Genomic DNA, 20,503 nt, shown 5'->3' with positions numbered 1-20,503 from the left:
CAATGAACCACGAGGAAGCGTGGAAAAAGCGTGTCTCGTATCCTTTCGAAAACAATTCATCTTTATTGTAACATTTTACCTATGCCTAAAATTTTCATTCATATAAAAATATCCTTTACAATCTTTTTATACCTCAAATTCTGTGGGCTTCACCCACTATTCTGCAATTAACATGATCCTTAATTAGTCTATAGCTAGATACATAAAAAAATCATTCATGAGAGAGCTTCCTAGCAGCTACATTAGAAATGGTGATAAAGGGTATAATGTGCCATTAAATCCTAGTCATAATTAGCTTTAACATTTCCTCTCTAAATGAATATATATAAAAATTCAGATCATACATCATTTTGGCGCCTTTTAGCGGATATAAAATCATATCTCTTTGTAGCTATCATCTGATAAATCTTCCATCTCACTGTTGCGATAAATGCTTTCTCAATTAACAGTTTTCTCTCTCTCTCTTTCTCTCTCTTTCTCTCTAAGACAATTATATACATCACATTGCATATAGGCTAATGGTATTTCTTTCACACAGTGAGAAGACACTTTTGAGATTTTAAGATAATTAAGAGTATTTAAGCGGTTTCCCTCTCGAAGACTATCGAAAACTCACTCCGTACTTCTTCGCCACCTGCGGCGAGTGCACTGTGGCCACAGACATGAGCAGCGGCACATCGTCAGCCGCGAGATTGAGCGCCTTCGTCACAGAAGACATGGAACAGAAGTCCGTGGCGAGGAGGAAAGCTGCCAGGGTTTCGCTGTGCATATACATCTCCTGCAACTTCGACTCCATGAATGACATGCACTGATATGGAGACGCTCCGGCACGCCACATCGCTTGAACGGTCTCCAGCATTGACGCCACGAGTGGAGACATCACGACAGGATGGTCACTGCCGATTGTCGGAAGTCCAGGAGCACTCTTGGAGGACAGCACGGAGACACCCCACTTGTCCGTGTTCGCCACAATGGCCACATTCTCCGTAGCTACTTGCTCCAGCGTGGCGCAGTGAGAGGCCAGTGTGAGATCCGTCTTGAGCGCGCCCTCGAAGTCCTTCGCTGGCGCCAGAGTGCCCTGAAGTACCATATCTGAGATGTAGTGGTCAGAAATGCCCGTCATCAGCGAAGGGACGAATCCCGACTGAGCGATACTCATTGCCTTCCTCTCGAGACTTTTCGTCATCTCACATTCTGCACTCTGCGGCATGGGAATCGACACAATCTTCACGGCATCCTCAAGACCCCCATTCTCAGCTTTGTCCTTACTCTTCCGGCTGCCCGAAGCCACTTCCGACGCCGGTGGAGTGTTGTAGTTGTTGTCCTCACTGCTAAACTCCAACTCGGAGGCATTTGAAGGTGTCTGAAGAAAAGTTCCGCTTCCGCCAAGACAGCACTCACATTCATTCTCCTCCTCAGTCAGGCTTCCCATGCTGCTCGTGCCCGCTTCGCACGCGGTCAGCTTCACGTCACGCATCTTCAGCAACTTCTCGAAATTGGCATCAGTGATGTCCAGATTCTTGTTCCTCATGTACGTCTTGGCAATTTGTGGGTACTGCTCGAAATTGAACTTCACCCCGGAATGTTTCTTGTACTTGTGATTGCAGACCTTCTTCTTGCCACTCGGTTCGGCGTCTCCATTCACTTTCATGCCATCCACTGATGATGACGAGCTGCCACGCTTCAGTCCCACGAGTTCCTCATTGTCGCCCAGGACGAACACAACATCAGGCTTTTCTCTTGTTTCCCTATGCTTAATCTCCTCAATGGTCAGATTCTCCTTGACCGGCTCCACGCCCCACAGAAGCCTCCCCGATTGCCCAAAACTGTTCTCCGTGATGAGATCCGATAAACTCTTGCAGCTCGTGAGTGTCTTCAGAGACTTGTCCGTCTCCTCACGGAAGCATCGCTGATGATTCTCAATGGTATCCTCGCCAATTTCCACTCCCTGCTCAATTGCCGTGGCTCCACTCACGCCAAACGACGCGAAACTCATGCTAGTCTTTCGAATTGCGCCCAAACTCACACTCTCCACACTGGACACTTCCTGCTGCTCCTCAATCTCATCCACACGCGCCAGCTTCTCCTCTGTGCCACTCATAAAACTAAACTCCTTACTATCCGCGCTCGTGATCATGAACTTGATGGGATCACGACTGCTCTTCACTTGATACGATCTCACGTCATTCTTAAACTTGGGATTCATCTCAATTCCCGTGTCCATTAGGTGATTGCCAATCCTTAGCTCCTGCCGCACGAATCTCGAGTCTCTGTACACCAACACATTGGGTATGTCATTCATCACATTCTTCCGCTCAATGTCCTGCATCTTGTGGCTGTTGATCGCCCCAACCGCCTCCGGACCGCCCGGCAATCCACTGAGATCCTTTACGTGCGTCATTGACCGACTCATCCCGCCCTTCGGCTTGTTCTCCACCACACTCCGCACACTCTCGCTCCGGCTCAGCTCACGCAGCATCTCGAAGCGCCGCCACGCCGTCTCGTCGCGCCCCTCGTCCAACTCCTCCAGCGTCACCGTGTGACACTCGAGATTCTCCATCACACCATCCACGGCGTCCTTCACCATCGTTGGCTCACACATATCACGCTGAATCTCGCCGCAGCGAATGAAATATGTCAGCACGTTCAGCACCTTGTCCACCATCTGCGAGCAATTGCCGCTCACAACAGTCTTGGATATCTTCGGCGGACTCCCGATGGCCCCAAACAGATCGCCCAGCTGCGCCCACAGCGCATTGTACGGGTGCCTGCGCGAGATCTCAGACATCTTGGCGCGCTCCTGCGTCTGCACCACATCCGCGTCCGCGGCCAGCGGCATCGACAAGGGCGCTACAGTGCCCACCCAGCCAAGGTGGTGAGTCAGAATGGCAGTCAGAAGGGTGCTGATGAAGCTGCAAAAAAGATTCGCGAGTGATTAATGGATTGTTTTGAAAACCGCCATGTGTTAAAAGAAATCAATAACAGAAATAAGCCATCGACAGATTTGTATTGCCGGCTAAAAATATACTCACAAGTTGGTATCTTTGGTATCGGCGCTTGTGAGGAGTGAGCAGAGCTCGTCCATGAAGAAGTGTGCCAGTTTGGACGGTTTGTTGGAATTCCCATTGCTCAGAGTCAGCCAAACAGGATTCATAAGACGCGGAGCTGTGAAGAGGTCTGTGATCCACTGACTCGTTGCATGCCAAGCTCTGAACATTGTTTGGAAGAAGTTCTGTCGATTGTTGTACGCTGTCTCAGCAGCAGCTCTCAGTCGACACAGCATCGCCTCGAGCAGAACGGTGTGTTCAGAGCAGAAGGTCTTCATGTCACTGGAAATGAAATTGAAAAGGTTTATTTGAAAGTCCTGCAGATTGCTGGTAAAACTGTGACTTACTTCTCAACGGCATCGCTCAGTTTGATACAAACAGCGAGTCCCAGTCTGGCCTTCCTTGCACTCTGACGCTGCAAATGATGCGGAATATGGGCAGCAATTCCATCTCCACTCGCTGTCTTCCTCCTCACCATCTCTGGCTTACTCCTATTTTCCATAATCTCACTATTTCGCCTAAATCTACTCGACACACTCCCCTCACTTCCCATTCCCACATTTGCTGGGTAGTTGTCCTCGATGTACCCAATGAAGTCACTCATTGACTGCCGATTCTCAAACGACGTGGAAATATTCCTGAGAATCCGCCTCTGGAGACTCCCGTCACTCGTCCTGCCGCCCCCATTCGAGTACCCACTGTCAACTATCGACGAATCTATGCTTAGCTTTCGCAAGCTCGTGCCCTCCTGGTCGCTGTACACAGAACCGAAACTGCTCCGTGTGGACGACATTGGACAGTAGGAGGACACTGACGTGTTCCACGGATCTGTGCCGCTATAGCCGGAATCACAGGCGCTGTACGTGCCATTCAGACGACCACCATCTTCCGTGGCAGACGATGGGACATCGAGTGGATGTGAGATTCGATTGAATGTATCTGAAAGTGCAGGAAAAATCTGAACATTGCTTTTTTTGACGTGCACACGCAATTTCAACATACCACCAGTGTTATTCTCCACACAGAGCGAGAAGGAGAGCGACACAGAGTTCACAGAACTCGTATCACCTGAACTCAAGTCACTGTGATCAGTGCTGAGGAAGGTGTTGACTTGGAGTGGCGTGAAGAAGACTTGGGAACACAGTATTCGCGGTGGTGACTGAAGCCAGTGAACTTTCAGTGATGTCCCACGAAAGGCCATCGCCACAGTGCCGAAAATCATCTCTGCCAGACTTCCGCAATCGCTACCCTGATCTTTCTTCTGGGACAAATACACACACGACAATTAGTTAGAGATTCAATCAGTCTTCCAGTATGCTTTTTCCCCTCACCTTGTAGATGATACCATCTGAGATTTCCACAATATTCCCACTCGGCGGCGCTCCACACTTCCTTCCCGCCGCCGCACTCGGATGACCGACATGGCGCACAGGTCGCTCCACATGCTGGATGGAGTCCGAGTCGAAGAGGAGTCGCGGCGTTTCGCACTCCCTGAACAACAGTACACGAACTTGATCGGTGGAAAATGGAAAGTCACTGCTGGAAGAGACAACAAACAAGCCATTAATCGTCAGCCTCTCCTCATCAACTGTGTTATCATGCGCCGGCATGAGATAGAGATTGACTTCAGAACACTAGAGAGACAGAGCGTAGATAGGCAGAATCAATAAAAATCATAGTCATATGATTTGGCACCGCTAGAAAGGTCTCTTATCAAAATTTTCTCTCACTCTCTGGAACTTCACTGCGTGTTTATCACAGAAACACTCAATGAGCCACTCCAGGGAGGGAGAAATATTGAAAAACATACAAAATACTCGATAGAGAGCAAATTGATCATCAAGAGAGACACAGTGTGAAAAACAGTCACCCGCAAGAGGCAGTCCAATTAGCCACTCATTCTGATAGTACACCCATTCTCTATTTATAGCCCTCCTCAAATAATAACAAATTTAAAACCTCATTGAAGAATTTATTCATCAGCCTCGCGCGCACTCACTCTCTCGACCCCCTCATTCCCATTTCGCGCATCATTCGGCCTCATATTTCAGGTCCCCTGCCTTCTGATGAGGCTCTGTATACTGACAACAATAAATTATTTCATTACTCGAGAGCTCACCACAAAACTCTCTCTCCCTCTCGCATGCACTGCATTCGCACTCCCCGAATGCACTTGAGAGGAGAAATTCAATTGAAAAATACCGAGAAATATCATTATACTCATGCCACTCTGGCATGAAGTCTTTCAATCTCACGTGCCTTTTCTTTTTCGTGGATGTTAACAAATTGAACTATTTATATTGAACATCCAAGAGTTCTAATATCGCGTCAAAGCAAACTCAACTTATGGATTGATTGAGACGATTAAGGGTAGTTCAATCACTTTACTTTTGGGTTTCTAGTCTGCTCAGAATTTGTTAAATGTGTTGTTCAAAAGTTTGTACACATTATGACTTCAATAAAATTCACTTGATTTTTCAATTTATTCCAACAAATGCAGATTCAATATACTTGATTGAACGCAAATTCACGAACGTTTCCGTCATACACATCATTTTGCACCAGATTGTTGTCGAAAACTGTACAAAATTTCCTCCAAATTTACTTTGTGCTTCAATATAATTATTTCTTCTTAAGTTATTACGTCAAAAATTAGTTTGCAAATTTACACAAAGAATCGGCGGTAAAGTCACACACTCAGAGATGTTATTTGAAACCTTTTCCAACACACCTATTTTTGGAGCTTAGCAATTAAGCAAATATTATCTTATTATTCCATTCATTGAAATATACAGGTAAGCAATTATTTGATTTGGAGCAAAATTTCTGAGAAGTCACTTATTTTTCAGTATTGGATTTTTACAGTTGAAACTAGTAATTTATTATAACTTTGAAATTAATGATACTCAGTAATTTTCCACAAGTGTAAAAAGACTTAAAAATCCAGTCGAATTACAAAATAAGTGACTTTTTTCTCTCTCTCTTTTCTTTCTCTTTTTCTTGGTAGTCAAACAACACACACGAAAAAGCAAGAGAATGGCACAAAATATGATCGCATCATTGTATAAATTTCATGCCATAATTAGAATTTTTTTTAATAATATAAATTCTGTGTTGACTTGCATGGAAGTCGCGGAGAAGCGCAGAAAAAATATTTACTCTTTCCCGATCCGCGAACGGAGCAGAGAATTCTAAATATAAATAAAATTGTAAATAACTCTTATGTGGTTAATTTTGCATGCTGGTAGTTTTCTTGTGATCTCTTCTGTGTGAGCTAAATCTGGTTCAAAATCACGTGAAAAGACTTTTTGCAGTGACTCTTTTTTTCTCGTCTCTTAATTTATATTGTGGCTTTTTCTCCGTCTCTGTTTCGCGCGTTCGCTGTCTTCCTCAATGCGCTGCTCTGGTATATTGTATTAATTCTACCCAGCGAGAAATCCACCTCTCAGGTCTCTGTGTCTCGCTCTTTTCTCCAATTTTTGCACATATATACGCTCTTTTCCCATCCACTTCATGCCATACCAGCAAAATGACTCGACTTGGCGCGTGACTCCGCGGAACAGCGAACGGAAATTTCAGCCAAGAAAAAAAGATACAAAATTGTATATTCAAGCAATACAACACACACCCAAATGAACCACAAATTCGCCCAGTGAGAAGATCACAAAGTCTTCTATTGGAGTGAAAAGAGGATGCGAAGTGGCATTTCTGAGAGATGATGACATAGAATGACCAATCTTTAGCTGTTGATCTCTGTTTATCGCCCATTCTCAGGACAGATCAATCGCAACAGTGACGCTATTGAGGCCTCTATCAGTCACTATCACAGCTCACGCGACAGTGATAAGCGCCAAAAACCTCCGCTCTGACGGTATATTCCATTTCACCCGCTGCTTAGCACCCAGACAGCATTTTTTCCCACCGCCCAACACCCGGCTGTATTAGCGCGATCGGAGATCATGTGAGTGAATCACCTGCGCACGATTAAATTCCTCTTCAACGTCCCTCACCTACTGTCGCCTCTCTCGCCGCAATAATGTGTAATATCTCGCAAGTCTCTCGCCGTCTCCTTTGCGCGCGCTAGTCAAATTATTTATTCACGTCTCAATCATCTCCAATTTATATATTTTCTTGTGTCTACTCTGGCTCATGGCTTCGGCAATCTATCAAGGAGCAGCGGAAATGTTTACATAAAATTTCTGCTATTTTTACCCATATTCTCTCTCTTCTTCATCACCATCGTACAACACACTCAAGAAGTGTTGTATCACACTCTGTGCCTATTTGCGTCCCTCCCCCGACTTTTCAAACATTTGCGAACAATTAGAAAATGTGACCAACCGAAGAATCATGTGATGAAAACATCAAAAGAAGCATGTGAGGACTGCGGATCACCTGATCTACAGCCCGAGTTTCACATGACTCTCTCAGCGCGCAGTCATTTCGCAGGACCATCATCAATCTACACGAAAAGCCCGGAATCCAAATGCCCTTCTTGCCATCAAGATCAACCTCAGAACATTCCAGGCGATAACACTTCCTCTCGCCAATTAATTGATGGATGACCAATGCCGCGAGGGAGTGGGAAATGTGTATTGGCCAATTCACCCCACCCTGATGCCATTCCTCACACACCGCACATGGCGTTGTGCCGTTGGAGTGGTGTTCAAACAACAGAAAAGTCTGACCTCACCTACCCAAAGTAAACGCGCACGAACAAGCGCAACCGTCACATGACTTGAGCAGCTCTGAATGTGTTTAAACAATTAAACAATCGCAACCGCGCGTCTCACCTCAACACATTCGCGCATTTGCCGTTGACACATCGTGCAAAATATGAGAAAGCACATTTTTGCAGCGCCCGCGCACATGTACAATAAATAATGTAATTCCCCCGAAAATTTCTACCGGTCGAATCTTTCTTCCCATTCATCAAACTGCCCGTCAAAGTCCAATGCAATTGCCTCGACAGAGAGAGAGATTACATGCCGAAGAACATGTTTCCCGGGCCAGAGGCAAAAATAAACAGTATATCCATCTAATTCCCTATCAACACCTTTTCCATGGGGCAATAAAACGATTTGGGAATACGTCAAGAAAGCCGTATGTGAGGAAAAACAGTGTCAAGAACTAAAACACATAAAAGTCTTTAACTGCGACGTAACTAATAATCTCAAATTGAAGTAATCCCCATCAATCACGAAAAAAACACCCCAAGCATGTGACTCGCCGCGAGTTCACGCAATCGCAAACACACATGCAGGCAAAAAGAGAAATAAACACACACTCCAATTGCTGCGAGTGTAAACAGACATTAGGGGCCCCTCTTATCATTCATCAATTTATAATGCAGCAAAATGTCGCTATTTGGCACTCGACGAGATTAGCTACTGTGTGTGTTCTCTTTCTCATACTCAATTGCCTTGCTATTCTCTGCCCTTCCTCAATGCACACTTCTGATCTGGATTCGCGCTGTTCGCACATGAAAACCCATTTCAGCGGATTAATCAAAGCTCTCTGCCACGCTATCAAATCAGCAATATTCCGCATTGATTTTCAAAATTGAGTGACAAGAAAGCTCTGCGAGACATCGATAAAGGGCAAAAGGACATCGATAAGCACTCGAATTAAGAAATATTGCGAAACCACAAGTCCAGTTTTGGACCTCTTGACCTTATCTGTTAATTACCCAACAAAACAGTGTGTTATTTTTAAAATACAGACACCCGACACATACTCGGGAAGTTTGAGAGGTTTCAGAGCATTTGTGTATTATTCTATAGGACAGTCAAGTGGCAATCAGGTGAAAATAGCTTTCAATCTTTGTACCAAGACAAATTCTTAATAGATTACATCGAATTTCACTAGTTTTATAATAATTCTTAGGAACTGAATCATTTTCGAGATAGAAAACTCTTGTTGCTAACACTGTAAAGAAGTACAAAATTAATAATTTCACACTTCATTCAGTGTTTTTTCATCATCTTTTCGCCTTTGAAAATTTTAAATTAAATCACTCTGAAAAATCACTTTTTGACTGTGCCAAAGCCTCCATAAACCATCTTTCATGCTTCAGTCCATATAATTCTCCTCGCGATAAGACATTTCCACTTGACCTTAGTCTCGTGACAAATTTCCTCAGCCTTTATTGACATACAAGAGTGACGATAAAAGAATGATATTCAAGTCAACATTTCTCACATAATGTGTTAATTGGGTGGGAAAGATAAACAATCGTATGCTGTTTTTTTACGTAGAAAACATATGCAAGGAGAAAGAAAAGGTTGAGCGGAATTGTTCGATTCCCACTGATGATCGAAGGTTTCAGGAATATATTATTAATAAATTGTGCCAAGTCAACACAAAATATTCCGCGCGATCATTTTCAGGCATTCGACAAAACGCGCTTCTGTACATTGATGTGAGAAAACGTCTTGGGGCAAAAACAGATTTCATCGTTTTTGATCATTTGGTTCGTTGATCTAAAAATAAAGAGCACGTGAGTTTGAGTTGAGTAGTCGCACAGCAAATAAAGTATGTATGACTCTATTTTCTATCTTGCTCTCTTGGCGGCTGTTTTTTCCCTCTCTCTCACTCTTTATCTGTATACCTTCAAACGGGAATCGCGCAATTGGAGGGCACATTGCGAGTTATGGCAGAAAATTGGACAGAATTTTCATCTTATTTGATGTGCTGAGTAATTAATTGCGCGGGTGATTCGTGAGAAAATAGACCGAATATTTAGCAAATATTTATCTCCATGACACAAGCTACAGAAATCGTCGCCGTATCATACAAATTTCCCTCTCTTTCGCCTATAAATTTTCACACCATGATCATGATGGAGAGTCAAAGTGCGCGTGCACTTTAAGGTGGCAGAGTCACGAGTTGGCAAGTGGAAAATATACAGACACTTTCGATGAAATGTAGATTGTAATTGAGCCTAACACCACAGAGTGGAGAAGTGCGAGAGAGGCGTGAAACAACTATGATAATAATTTCTTATTGTCTCTTTATCACAAGCCCACGCAGAGCATAAAAGGAATCGCGCGCAAGTAAGACGCATGAAATTCCATATGACTTTATTTATAGAGACATGCCATAATGCTCGAGAGTACTTGTGATAAAAGTCCATTTCCTTATTCAATCCCCGCGCGCAATCTCTGTGGGCCACAAAAACACCTCCTGAGCCACTTGAGGTGGAGCGCGCGCGCGCGATTCCGATCGCAAGGAAGCTCGCGCTGAACAAGCGATATCTTTTTTCCCACACTCCAAGAGACACACGCATAAAGACACAACAAGACTGCGGAGAGCCTTCGCAATCCAGCGACAAAAACCCAATTATTTCCCTATCTTTGGCGTCAGTTCCACCTAATTGAAGATAATTGATGAATTAGATTAGAAATAACTAGAAAATTCGATTCGAGTAATTTGTTGCCACTAATTGTGATTTAATCAGTGTGTGATTTCTCCCCATGTAATAGCCAAGCAAATTCCCTGTTGCCATTGAGCAATACCACCCACATTTCTCTGCCCTTCGCAAAAACATTGCTTCTCCGAGGTCTGATAACGCACACACTAAACACACCCTTCTATCCCCATCTCTGAAAATCACACCGCTCCCAGTATTGTGTACTCTAGAAACTGAGCGGGTGATAATTTGAACACCTTAATTGTAATTTTATATGTGTGATTCAGGTGTGATTTCTCACTGTAGCACCTTTCGATAAACAACGAGAGTGGCAAATAGGCATGGTGATAATCACGAGCCCAATTCGCTTCTTGTTTGCCGGTGATTTTAGCGCATAGACCAGTTGCTCTCTCTCACTCTATTGACGCCGATAAATGCATGAGAGAATTCACACAGAACAACATGCTAAGAGATTGATCTCGTGAGCTTGTTGATGGAGGAAAACAAATAACTTTGCTTTGGGCCACTGACAAGTGACTCACAAGTCAATTGCGAATTGAAGAGAATTTTACTATTAGGAAAAAGAGTCGAGTTGGAATCACCTTTGTTCCCCGCTTCACTCCAAGCTGAGACGAATTGGAAGTTTACGAAATTTCACAGAGACTTCACTTGAATAATGCAAAGTGGGCGGCGCCTTTGGGTGGGCGGGGCTTGTATGAAAGCAAATTGGCAAGTTGAGAATCTCCTCTACGCAACTCTGAGCCACCCTGTACGCGCGCGAATCTATACAAGACATTCCAATTCAGGCCTTTCGGTCTTGTGATGCTGAAGTGACGATGAACAGTCGATAGACAGCTGCGTGTCGCTTGGGCATATTCAATACATCTAGCATGGAGATAATGCGCCATAGAGCTTCAAAGATTGATTCTGAAGCACAAAAGGTGGTATCTCGACAAGACAATGCGAATAATCTGAGTGATTTATATCGCAACACTATTTATCGACATAAATTGTGCGCCCTCGGGATGATTTCATCTGTCTTTTCTCAAAGGAGCATTGCATAATCAGCTTGTGTTCATTCACAGAATTTTCCTTCCTACGACAAAGCAAGAGCAGAAGTGACTTGTATCTCTTGTCCATTGATGTCACAAATGTTACGCCCGTCCCTCCATTTGTGCAATGATATAAATAAATTGATCAATTGACGTCGCGCTTTCTCAATGAATTCATATGAGGATAAATCACGCGGCCAGCGATTGGATGGTAACATTTACCTGACATTGCGCGGCGACGGAGGCACAGGAGTGTGCTTCCTCTTGGAGAAGAGCTTGTTGAACAGCGCCATGGCGATGCTCTGGACCTTGCGACCACCACTCAGTCCTCAGCGTCTCAGACATTCTCGTGGCACGTCATCTATATAGAGGCACACTTCTTCTGGATTGCACACAATTTCACACAAATCTCTCTTGGCTGATGCACTCTATCGCTGGCGCTCGGACACAACCACTCTTGGCAACGGCTCAGCGACGACTGGCGAGGAGGAAATGATTTGCTGGCAAGCCGTTCTAGCGCCTTCCTCGCTCTGGCACCCGATCGGACGCGAGACCAACACCACGTTCCGCAGCCTATCTGGCCAGCTCTGCGGAGATAGAGGAGACGAATGTGTGTGAGAATCAATTGTCCAGGCAAATCGTCCGCACAGAGCCTGGAGATTAGGCGCCCAGTGGAAATCTCTCCCAACCTCCCGCCACACTGTCTCACTGGCCAGTCTGCGGACGCTAATCCGCTCCTCGTGACTCGCCTCGCCAGCAGATGTTCCCCCTAGTCACGCACACACTCTCCCCACCGTCACGTGCTTGTCGAAAGCGCGTCATATGACATTTGCCAGAGAGAACGCCACAAGTGGCTTTGTGCTCGCTTCTCTCCTCTGTGTGTACCTTTTCAGCGCAGCGTCCGGGGATTATCGCTCTGCAAACAGCAGCTTCCGCGGCTCCCTAATCTCAAGCGCAGATTGCGCGCGTGCCACCAGCCTTCGCACCCAGTGCAATAACCCAGATGGTGATGTGCCCCCCGCGAATTGGGGCCCGGAAATTGGACTTCAGGGATAAACACAGCCACACAAATCCCTCACACTAAAACCCGCCCCAAATACCGTCACTATTTCTCGATACGCCACGTTGTCGATGCACAGGGAAGCGTATTGAGCCACTTGCGGGACCTCTTCGTGTGGTCTAGCATTGTTTTAACGCGGAAATTCATGAAAAACTGGGAGAGAAAGCACACAAACAGTTCTTTGATGTCACTAAGCAATTCTACTGAAGTCCGCATGAAGACAATGTGGCGCTGTTGCTGGTTGAGGAGGAGAGAATCCAAAATATGGCATACATTATAGCGTATTTTGATTTATTAGGATCAAGTCTGTGAGAAATACGCGGCATTCCTAATTGCCTGTTTATTAATCTTCTAAACGTCTCACATGTAGACTTTTTCTTCTTAATACATTGAGTTCAAAATGATTTTCAGTACAACCATCCAGTTGTTGATTTGATGCGTTTGATGTGTAAGCCAAGGTGCGTATTCACACATCCAATTTCATTGCAATAATGCTTCCTGACGATCTGCATTTATATGAATATTTAAAACAGCAAAGTGTAAAAGAAAATGTAAGCTTTCTTAGTTTTTCATAAATTTTCATCATTTTCATAGACACAGAAGCCAATTTCAGCGCCATCTGTTGCGTAAATTCGACCAAGATGCCCAAATGAAATTCAACCCCTCGATTTTATGGAGAATAAAACCCCACAATTTCATACCATTTTCTCAAATAGGACTTTATTTGACTCTCTAAAATCTCAACATATGATAACAATTTGTCTAATGCAAACGCTTAAATAAGAATGAAGGAATTCCATAAGGCATGGAGACGCGTGAAAGACTGAATGGAAGAATTCCAAGAATGCCATTGTGCGACAATTGGAAATAAATAAATAAATTTAGAGTCTAAGGAAAATCACGACTTTGGTACAACTCCTCCTAAAAGATTTCTCTCACAAGGTAATACAAAATATTGCTAAGCTAACAATCGGTAAGATTTTGGAGGAATGTTTTCTCAATTGTCTTTCTTCTCGAGCTTCGTTTCCTTCAATTGATCTATATTGCTCTTCATCAGCTCTTCAATGCCGACGGCTGGCTCCCCTGAGCCCCCGTTGCGCCCAATGTCATTGTTCATCAGCAGCAGATTCCCATTGCCCACCGTCTTCTTCGCGCTCACGGCATTATTGAGCTCCTTGTCAGACAGCGGCGACACCTTCTTCAGCTGCTTGGCCACGTCCTCGGTCAGATCGCTGTGCGCCAACCAGATCCTGCGCGCCGTCAGCATGCAGAGGTCCTTCACGTACACCACGCCCCAGAACAGCTTGCCCAGTACCTCGGCCAGCGTGTCGAACTCGTTGGGAATGATGCCGTCCACGGAGCTCTCGAAGTAACTGAACATGGGAAACCAGATCCTTGTGCGTGTCGAGTCGTGCGACATCAGGGCCTGATTGTTGGCCAGCGTGTGGTAGTAGAGGAAGAGACGCGACGTGATATAGAAAGCCACGAAGACGTCTATGGAGTAGTGCTCGTGAGCGGCCAGGATGAAGAAGATCCCGAACATGTTCAGCAACCACGTCATCGTGTGCAGGAAGTACAAATGACGAGGAGTGTCTGCAGAGAAAGAGTCAATCAGTGAGGCTGGCAAAGCTCTAATTATTGTCACTTATTGCTGGCTTCTAAGATCAGCAAATGAACCTTTAACACGACTTCTATGAACTGAAATAGACCAGAGTCTCGACAATGTGTTTCTAGACTATTTGGCAAAACATCAATTCTTATGCTTAAGCTAGAATTGATTTGCAAAATCGATCAATTGTGCTTAAAAGTAACAGTTTTGAACCTCTTGATGAATCGTATTTCATCAAAAGCTCACAAAAGTTATGATCTTCTAACTAAAGATACTAAAGAATATCTAAATATTTGATAGCCTATCACGTGATTCTTGAGAGATTTAGTTTAGGCCTCCAAAACACTCACATTCGGTAATGAAGAAGTTGAGGAGAGTGAGAGTGACTGTGTGGCCACTGAACATGTAGTCGCCACACGTCCTCACACCCTGAATGGACATTCCCAAGCCGCTCCAGATTGTGTAGGCGCGTTGAATCCTCAAGTGAATGGCGTCCAGCCACGTCACCACGCTAAGAGAGAAGAAAATAGACTTGCAAATCACATTCTTCGCTACCATATATAGATAACTCTCACTTGGTTTCATCCACTTTGTGATCCTGTGGCGTGCACTGAAGATGCGTTCCCGGCACAGACAGCGATGTTATCAGCATCGTTACGCACCTGAGCAGGAACACGGTTCCCGCCAGCGCGAAGAAGCGCCTGAGTAGCACCAACCGATGCCTGTGCACCACAATCACGCACGCCCAGATGCCAAAGAGGAAAGTACCTGTGATCTCGCACATGTGAAATGCCCACGGAATGTGCGGCACATTGTCCAGGAAGATGTCCGGCAGCGGTGGCCACTTCTTCATGTCCGGCACCCTCTCGTGCACCACCACCATCACGAACGACGTGATCCACGTGACGAGAAATGCATAACCTGTGCGCGTGCGGAAGAGATGGAAGGAAAGCGTGGTTTAACATTCATCTGAACTGAGTCAAGGTGAGCCGATTAATTAAATGCAATCGTCAGATTATTAATTCCGATATATTGCATGGCAAAATTTCTCACTCAGCAATTCACTCTCAGCCAAGTGAATAAAAGTATAAAAAAAATTGCGAGCGGAGTTCATGGTTTGGAAATTTCCAAGATTTTCCTCCACAGACAAGAACACAAAAACTCGCTTTTGTGCGCTCACCCACTTTCGGAAAGTGCCCAGGAAATTCAACCATTGTGCGCGAGTTTCATTTTGCTGTGCATCGAAAAACAACGCACAGAATTTTCACACTCTTCTTGGGCACTTTTTGGGCCTTTGTTCGCCAAAGTCATCCTACCTCAATAATAGTCATTCACTATTGCAAAATTTGCATTAATTTGAGCAAAGAAAGGCATGAAAGAATTGTAGAGTCGAAAATTTGATGTCAAGGTTCAGCAGAGTGAACAAAAACTTCCATTTATTGCGCTCCTTCTGATGATCTTGAAGCAATTTACAGTGATATGATTTATAGCCCTGATTTTATGAGCTCCGAAGACACGACAAAGAAGTAGAAATTACAGGTGAAATTCTTGCACGACAAGTTATTGCGCATTTTAGTAAAAAAAAATAATGACAACTTTAATTGCGTCTCACAAAACCGCAAATAAACAGAATATAAGCAAAATAAGATCCAAGTCTGAATAATAACAAGAAATTAGTCAATTTCCTCTCTTGTACACACAATAATAAATTATCATTGTTTTCATTTAATGATCAACAAGAAAGTCTTTCAAGAGGTTTTTTAGTGTTTGCACGCGTAGAATTAAGTCTGAGGACAGCAATCAACTTCTTAGAATTCACATTCTATCTTAATACAAGTCTGATAAATCGCTCCAGCAAATCTCCAAAGCCATGCGAATCATATCTGCACTTTCGCGATAAGACTCAAGGTACAAGGCTAAGTAATGTGCCACAAATTGAGTGTTTCAGGGCACTTGATAAGGAGAGTTTTCCCATTGCTGGAAGTAAGCCACTTGTGAGGTCACGTGTTGAAAAGCCAATCCAGGCGGTCAATGATCCGATCATCAAATGACACGGCCTGAGAACTGACGAGGAGCACTCTTTCAGTACATTTCCTCGCAATTAGCCAAAGGTAATTAGGAACGGTAAAAGCACTCACGAACGATCTTGAGATATTAATAGATTTTAGGCGGTAAATCTGCAATTTCTCTCCTCAAAATACATATGCAGCAATCTTCTCCCTTGAATTTTTGTGGAAGCAAAAATCTTCATACGCCAGGCGAATGAGGTCAAGATCATTAATAAGAGAAAGATGTAGAATCACCATCATTTGATGGGTGTTGATGATTTTTATGATATTTCTAGGTCATCGCATTCTCCAATTGTGTCTCTTGCATTTCTTCCCTTTTCTTTTGCTCCTATTATTGTTGTCACACACACGCGATCGTGGAACGTAAAAATACCGTTTTGTCGCGATATTTATTCTCTCAACTATGCACGCAATACGATCTCAGTGACTCAGTCAGCTCCACGTGATGACGTGGGCCTCGTACGATCGAGCTCCCCTCTGCGGAAGCGGCAACATCATTCTGTTGAGTTTGATCAAAGACAAACATTTGATCCTCTGCGCGCGCTCTGTTTACAAACTTTTCGTCGTATCAGGGCGAATTCCTCGCCGGCGAGGCTCTTCCAACTGCCCAATGCAGCTAAAATTACATCACTTAAGAGCTGACTCGCATTCACAGCGCGTCTCAATTGCACTCTGTGGCGTTTTCTAATTCAATTTGTTGATTCACATGAATTATGAAACAGGCTGTTGGACTTTTTCTCAGTCACTTATCGACTGTTTGGATTGTGGATTTTGCCCTGACAATCCACGGATTTCACGCTGTGGCTCGGAGACTATCAGGAAGGCGACTTTGGCCAGCGATGAGTCATGCAAAAAGTGCGGAAAATCACGTCGTCGGGGGTGGAAAATCTCCTGTCCTCTGACAACTCTCTTAAGAGCCAAAAGTAATCAATTGTCTCTTCTCAAAATATGTCTCAGCAATGCGATAAATATCCGAGTTATGCAATAAAAAATGAAAGTTAATTGTCTTGTATGCCACATCGTGTTTGTTTTTCCTCAACTTTCATCTATTTTGGGCACACATTTTATCCCCACCCGCGGATTTCCATATCGCCCACCCCCTCGCGGGTGGCTATTTCGGGGCAAATTACATGTTTATGTGGTTTAGGTGGGACGGAAATAGAGGGAATATCCATTAAGCGCGCTATTCATGGTCGATTCACGTGTTGAATGGGACAATGATGTTGATAAGGAGTGCAATTTAAATCCCTTCTGGCCAGAGGTGGCCACAAAGATAAGGCTGGTCAGACAAAGCTATTGTCTTATCGTCTGGACAAAGAGAGATCATTTACCTAAGCTAATCATTGTTTTGAAGAATTCTGGCTGGATGCTCGTTGCCCTGCCGTCCACGGACATCGGCGGGGATACCCTCTCGATGTCATTGAGGTGTAGCACCTCGGCGGCGGAGCCCCCGAACGCGGGCAGAACGCCGTGGCCCTGGTGATGATTGTCACACAATCCCAGGTACACGAGACTGGCGTGGTTGTCCTTCTGTATTCCGCGGACGGACAGCGACAGCTTCTTCATATCACCGATGGTGAGTTCACAGAGGTTGGAGCACTTTGTCCGGATTGTCCGGAGGTCGTCCTCCGTGAGGGAGAGAAGGCACCTGCCATCAATCTCCTCATCGCGGATCTGTTTCACCACTCTTGCACTCAATTTCTCCTTCCTCGCCCACTCGCACACCGCATCCACCGTCCACTCGGCAACGCGGCACTCCCCCATTGTGTTCTTGCAACCTTTCAGCCGCCCAGAGCCACGATTTCACGACAGAATTGCACAATTTCTGCACACCACGATGCAACGCATGTCGACAGAGAATTTTGTTTTTCCGTCTGCCCAATCGTCCAGTTTCGTCTGACAGCCTCATCGACAATCGTTCAGTTTCCATCTCCACTGCAGACACGTCGCAGGACAAATCGGCGAAAAACCTGATTCTCTCCAGCTCCTTCGTGCGCGATTGCTTAGTGGTACGCGGTCGATGCATCGAGGGCTTTGAGGGCATACTATAGTGACGAAGAAAAAGTGCTGCCTCATCTCTGAAAGGACCTTCGCGTGCTCCTAAAGTGCTACCATCGTGAAAACAGTGTGCAATACCAGAGATGACGACTAACCAGAAGTCAGAGAGGGTGGTTGACACCGTGCTCTTCCCACCGAGCCACAAGCTGACGGTGAGCGAGGTGTTCGACTCCCGCACGGGAAAGCCGCAGCCGGAAGTGCTGAAGCAGCACTTCATCCTGGAGGGGCGCATCGAGGAGGCTGCAGCGCTCCGCATCATCAAGGAGGGCGCGGATCTGCTCAAGGCCGAAAAAACGATGGTGGACATTGATGCCCCAGTAACGGTGTGTGGCGACATCCACGGACAGTTCTACGATCTGATGAAGCTGTTCGAAGTGGGCGGACCGCCCTCCACAACTAAATATCTCTTCCTGGGCGACTACGTCGACCGCGGCTACTTCAGCATCGAGTGCGTCCTATACCTGTGGGCCCTCAAGAGCTGCTTCTCCACCTCTCTGCACCTCCTACGCGGCAATCACGAGTGCCGCCATCTCACGGAGTACTTCACGTTCAAGCAGGAGTGCAAGATTAAATACTCCGAGCGCGTCTACGACGCCTGCATGGACGCATTTGATTGTCTGCCGCTGGCGGCCCTGATGAATCAGCAGTTCCTCTGCGTCCACGGCGGTCTGTCGCCCGAAATCCACGATCTTGATGACATCCGTAAGCTGGACCGCTTCAAGGAACCGCCTGCGTATGGGCCCATGTGCGATCTGCTGTGGTCGGATCCTCTGGAGGACTTCGGCAACGAGAAGAGTTGCGAGTTCTACTCCCACAACAGCGTTCGCGGCTGTTCGTACTTCTACAGCTACGCCGCCTGCTGTGACTTCCTGCAGAACAACAACTTGCTCAGCATCATCCGTGCGCACGAGGCACAGGATGCCGGCTACAAGATGTACAGGAAGAGTCAGACCACTGGCTTTCCCGCGCTCATCACGATATTCTCAGCGCCCAACTATCTCGATGTGTACAACAACAAGGCCGCTGTTCTCAAGTACGAGAACAACGTGATGAACATTCGTCAGTTCAATTGCTCACCTCATCCGTACTGGCTGCCGAACTTTATGGATGTCTTCACATGGTCGCTGCCGTTCGTGGGTGAGAAAGTCACCGAAATGCTGGTGAATGTCCTCAACATCTGTTCCGACGACGAATTGATGCTGGACGGTGATGATGCCTTGGAAGAAGGCGATGCGAATCTCAGAAAGGAGGTAATCCGCAACAAGATCCGCGCCATTGGCAAGATGGCGCGTGTCTTCTCTGTGTTGAGGGAGGAATCGGAGTCTGTGCTGCAGCTGAAGGGACTCACACCCACCGGAGCTTTACCACTAGGCGCCCTCTCGGGTGGCAAAACGTCTCTCAAGAACGCCTTGCAGGGTAAAATCACGTCATTCGCGGAGGCGAAGGGTCTGGATGCCATCAATGAGCGAATGCCGCCGCGCAAGGACGGACCGCCCACGCCAAGTCCCAGTCAGGAAGTGAAGCCACTACCAGAAAGCCAAAAGATCAGCCACAGCGCATCATAAGCTGACTCCGCATCGTTGTAGCGCCCCCTCGCAACAGCAATAAAAGGGTGCAATTTATGCAATTTACTTATATTTACAATTATGTTTGTGATTTCGATGGATTTTGGGAAAGGCGAATAAGATGGGAAAGTCATATTCAGAAAAGAATCTTAATGAAATCTAAATGTATTAACATTATAAGGAATAATTCACTTTGATCTTAGATGTTACGTGCATAGAAAAATATTATATATATATATATATCAACAATTGAAATTCCATGCTAAATCTCTTGGGTGTCATATGAAAAATACCTGAAATCTTCACAATGCAATCCATGAAACGCATGAAACCCATTTTTCCTACTAATCACACACTCTATTTTTACTAAAACAGGGAAAATTATCAAATAATTCCTCGAAATGTGAAAAGTTTTCACTCAAAACCAAAAAGTTAATTTTGAATCGTAAACTATTTATAGTTCTAGTCCAAATATTATTATTGTATATTAGAAGAGATATAAAATAAATGAATGTAAGAAGGAGATGACTGTATTATTTTGGTATTCTACAATATACTGCATTTTTTGCGTCAATTGTGAAAGAAAAGTTCAAAATTGATTGTGATTGTGGAATTGTCTTAGGAAAGTCACA

General features: G+C 45.1%; 3 protein-coding genes across 6 annotated transcripts; 1 reads left to right on the top strand and 2 right to left on the bottom strand.

The window, feature by feature from the left end:
* Window positions 1-38: 38 nt before the first annotated feature.
* Window positions 39-12,757, bottom strand: LOC132259806 (folliculin-interacting protein 1). Of its 4 annotated transcripts, none has more exons than XM_059757582.1 (7): window positions 12,396-12,757; window positions 11,733-12,097; window positions 4,379-4,586; window positions 4,050-4,308; window positions 3,395-3,986; window positions 3,033-3,329; window positions 39-2,912 (listed from the first exon to the last, which is right to left on the bottom strand). In XM_059757582.1, exons 2-7 carry the CDS (start codon window positions 11,801-11,803, stop codon window positions 602-604), a joined length of 3,738 nt encoding a protein of 1,245 aa, XP_059613565.1. In that variant the 5' UTR covers window positions 11,804-12,097; window positions 12,396-12,757; the 3' UTR covers window positions 39-601. The 4 variants fall into 4 exon arrangements, with proteins under 4 accessions (XP_059613565.1, XP_059613569.1, XP_059613567.1 ...); XM_059757586.1 differs by having other exon boundaries at window positions 3,395-3,932; XM_059757584.1 differs by having other exon boundaries at window positions 4,050-4,305.
* A 506-nt stretch (window positions 12,758-13,263) lies between these two features.
* On the bottom strand, window positions 13,264-18,125 carry LOC132260870 (ceramide phosphoethanolamine synthase-like). The gene is made up of 4 exons (XM_059759253.1): window positions 17,580-18,125; window positions 14,755-15,100; window positions 14,530-14,690; window positions 13,264-14,163 (listed from the first exon to the last, which is right to left on the bottom strand). The coding sequence occupies exons 1-4, from the start codon at window positions 18,010-18,012 to the stop codon at window positions 13,568-13,570; spliced, it is 1,536 nt and encodes a 511-aa protein (XP_059615236.1). The 5' UTR covers window positions 18,013-18,125; the 3' UTR covers window positions 13,264-13,567.
* Window positions 18,126-18,180: 55 nt separating this feature from the next.
* On the top strand, window positions 18,181-20,389 carry LOC132260871 (serine/threonine-protein phosphatase 2B catalytic subunit 2-like). The gene has a single exon (XM_059759254.1). The coding sequence runs from the start codon at window positions 18,390-18,392 to the stop codon at window positions 19,869-19,871; it is 1,482 nt and encodes a 493-aa protein (XP_059615237.1). The 5' UTR covers window positions 18,181-18,389; the 3' UTR covers window positions 19,872-20,389.
* The last annotated feature ends 114 nt before the right edge of the window (window positions 20,390-20,503 follow it).

This window comes from Phlebotomus argentipes, unplaced genomic scaffold (assembly GCF_947086385.1).
Source record: "Phlebotomus argentipes unplaced genomic scaffold, Phlebotomus argentipes genome assembly scaffold_18, whole genome shotgun sequence".
In the NCBI taxonomy this organism is placed as follows: domain Eukaryota; kingdom Metazoa; phylum Arthropoda; class Insecta; order Diptera; family Psychodidae; genus Phlebotomus; species Phlebotomus argentipes.
Note: the sequence above shows the minus strand (reverse complement) of the source record. Positions and strands in the feature narration are given on the sequence as shown.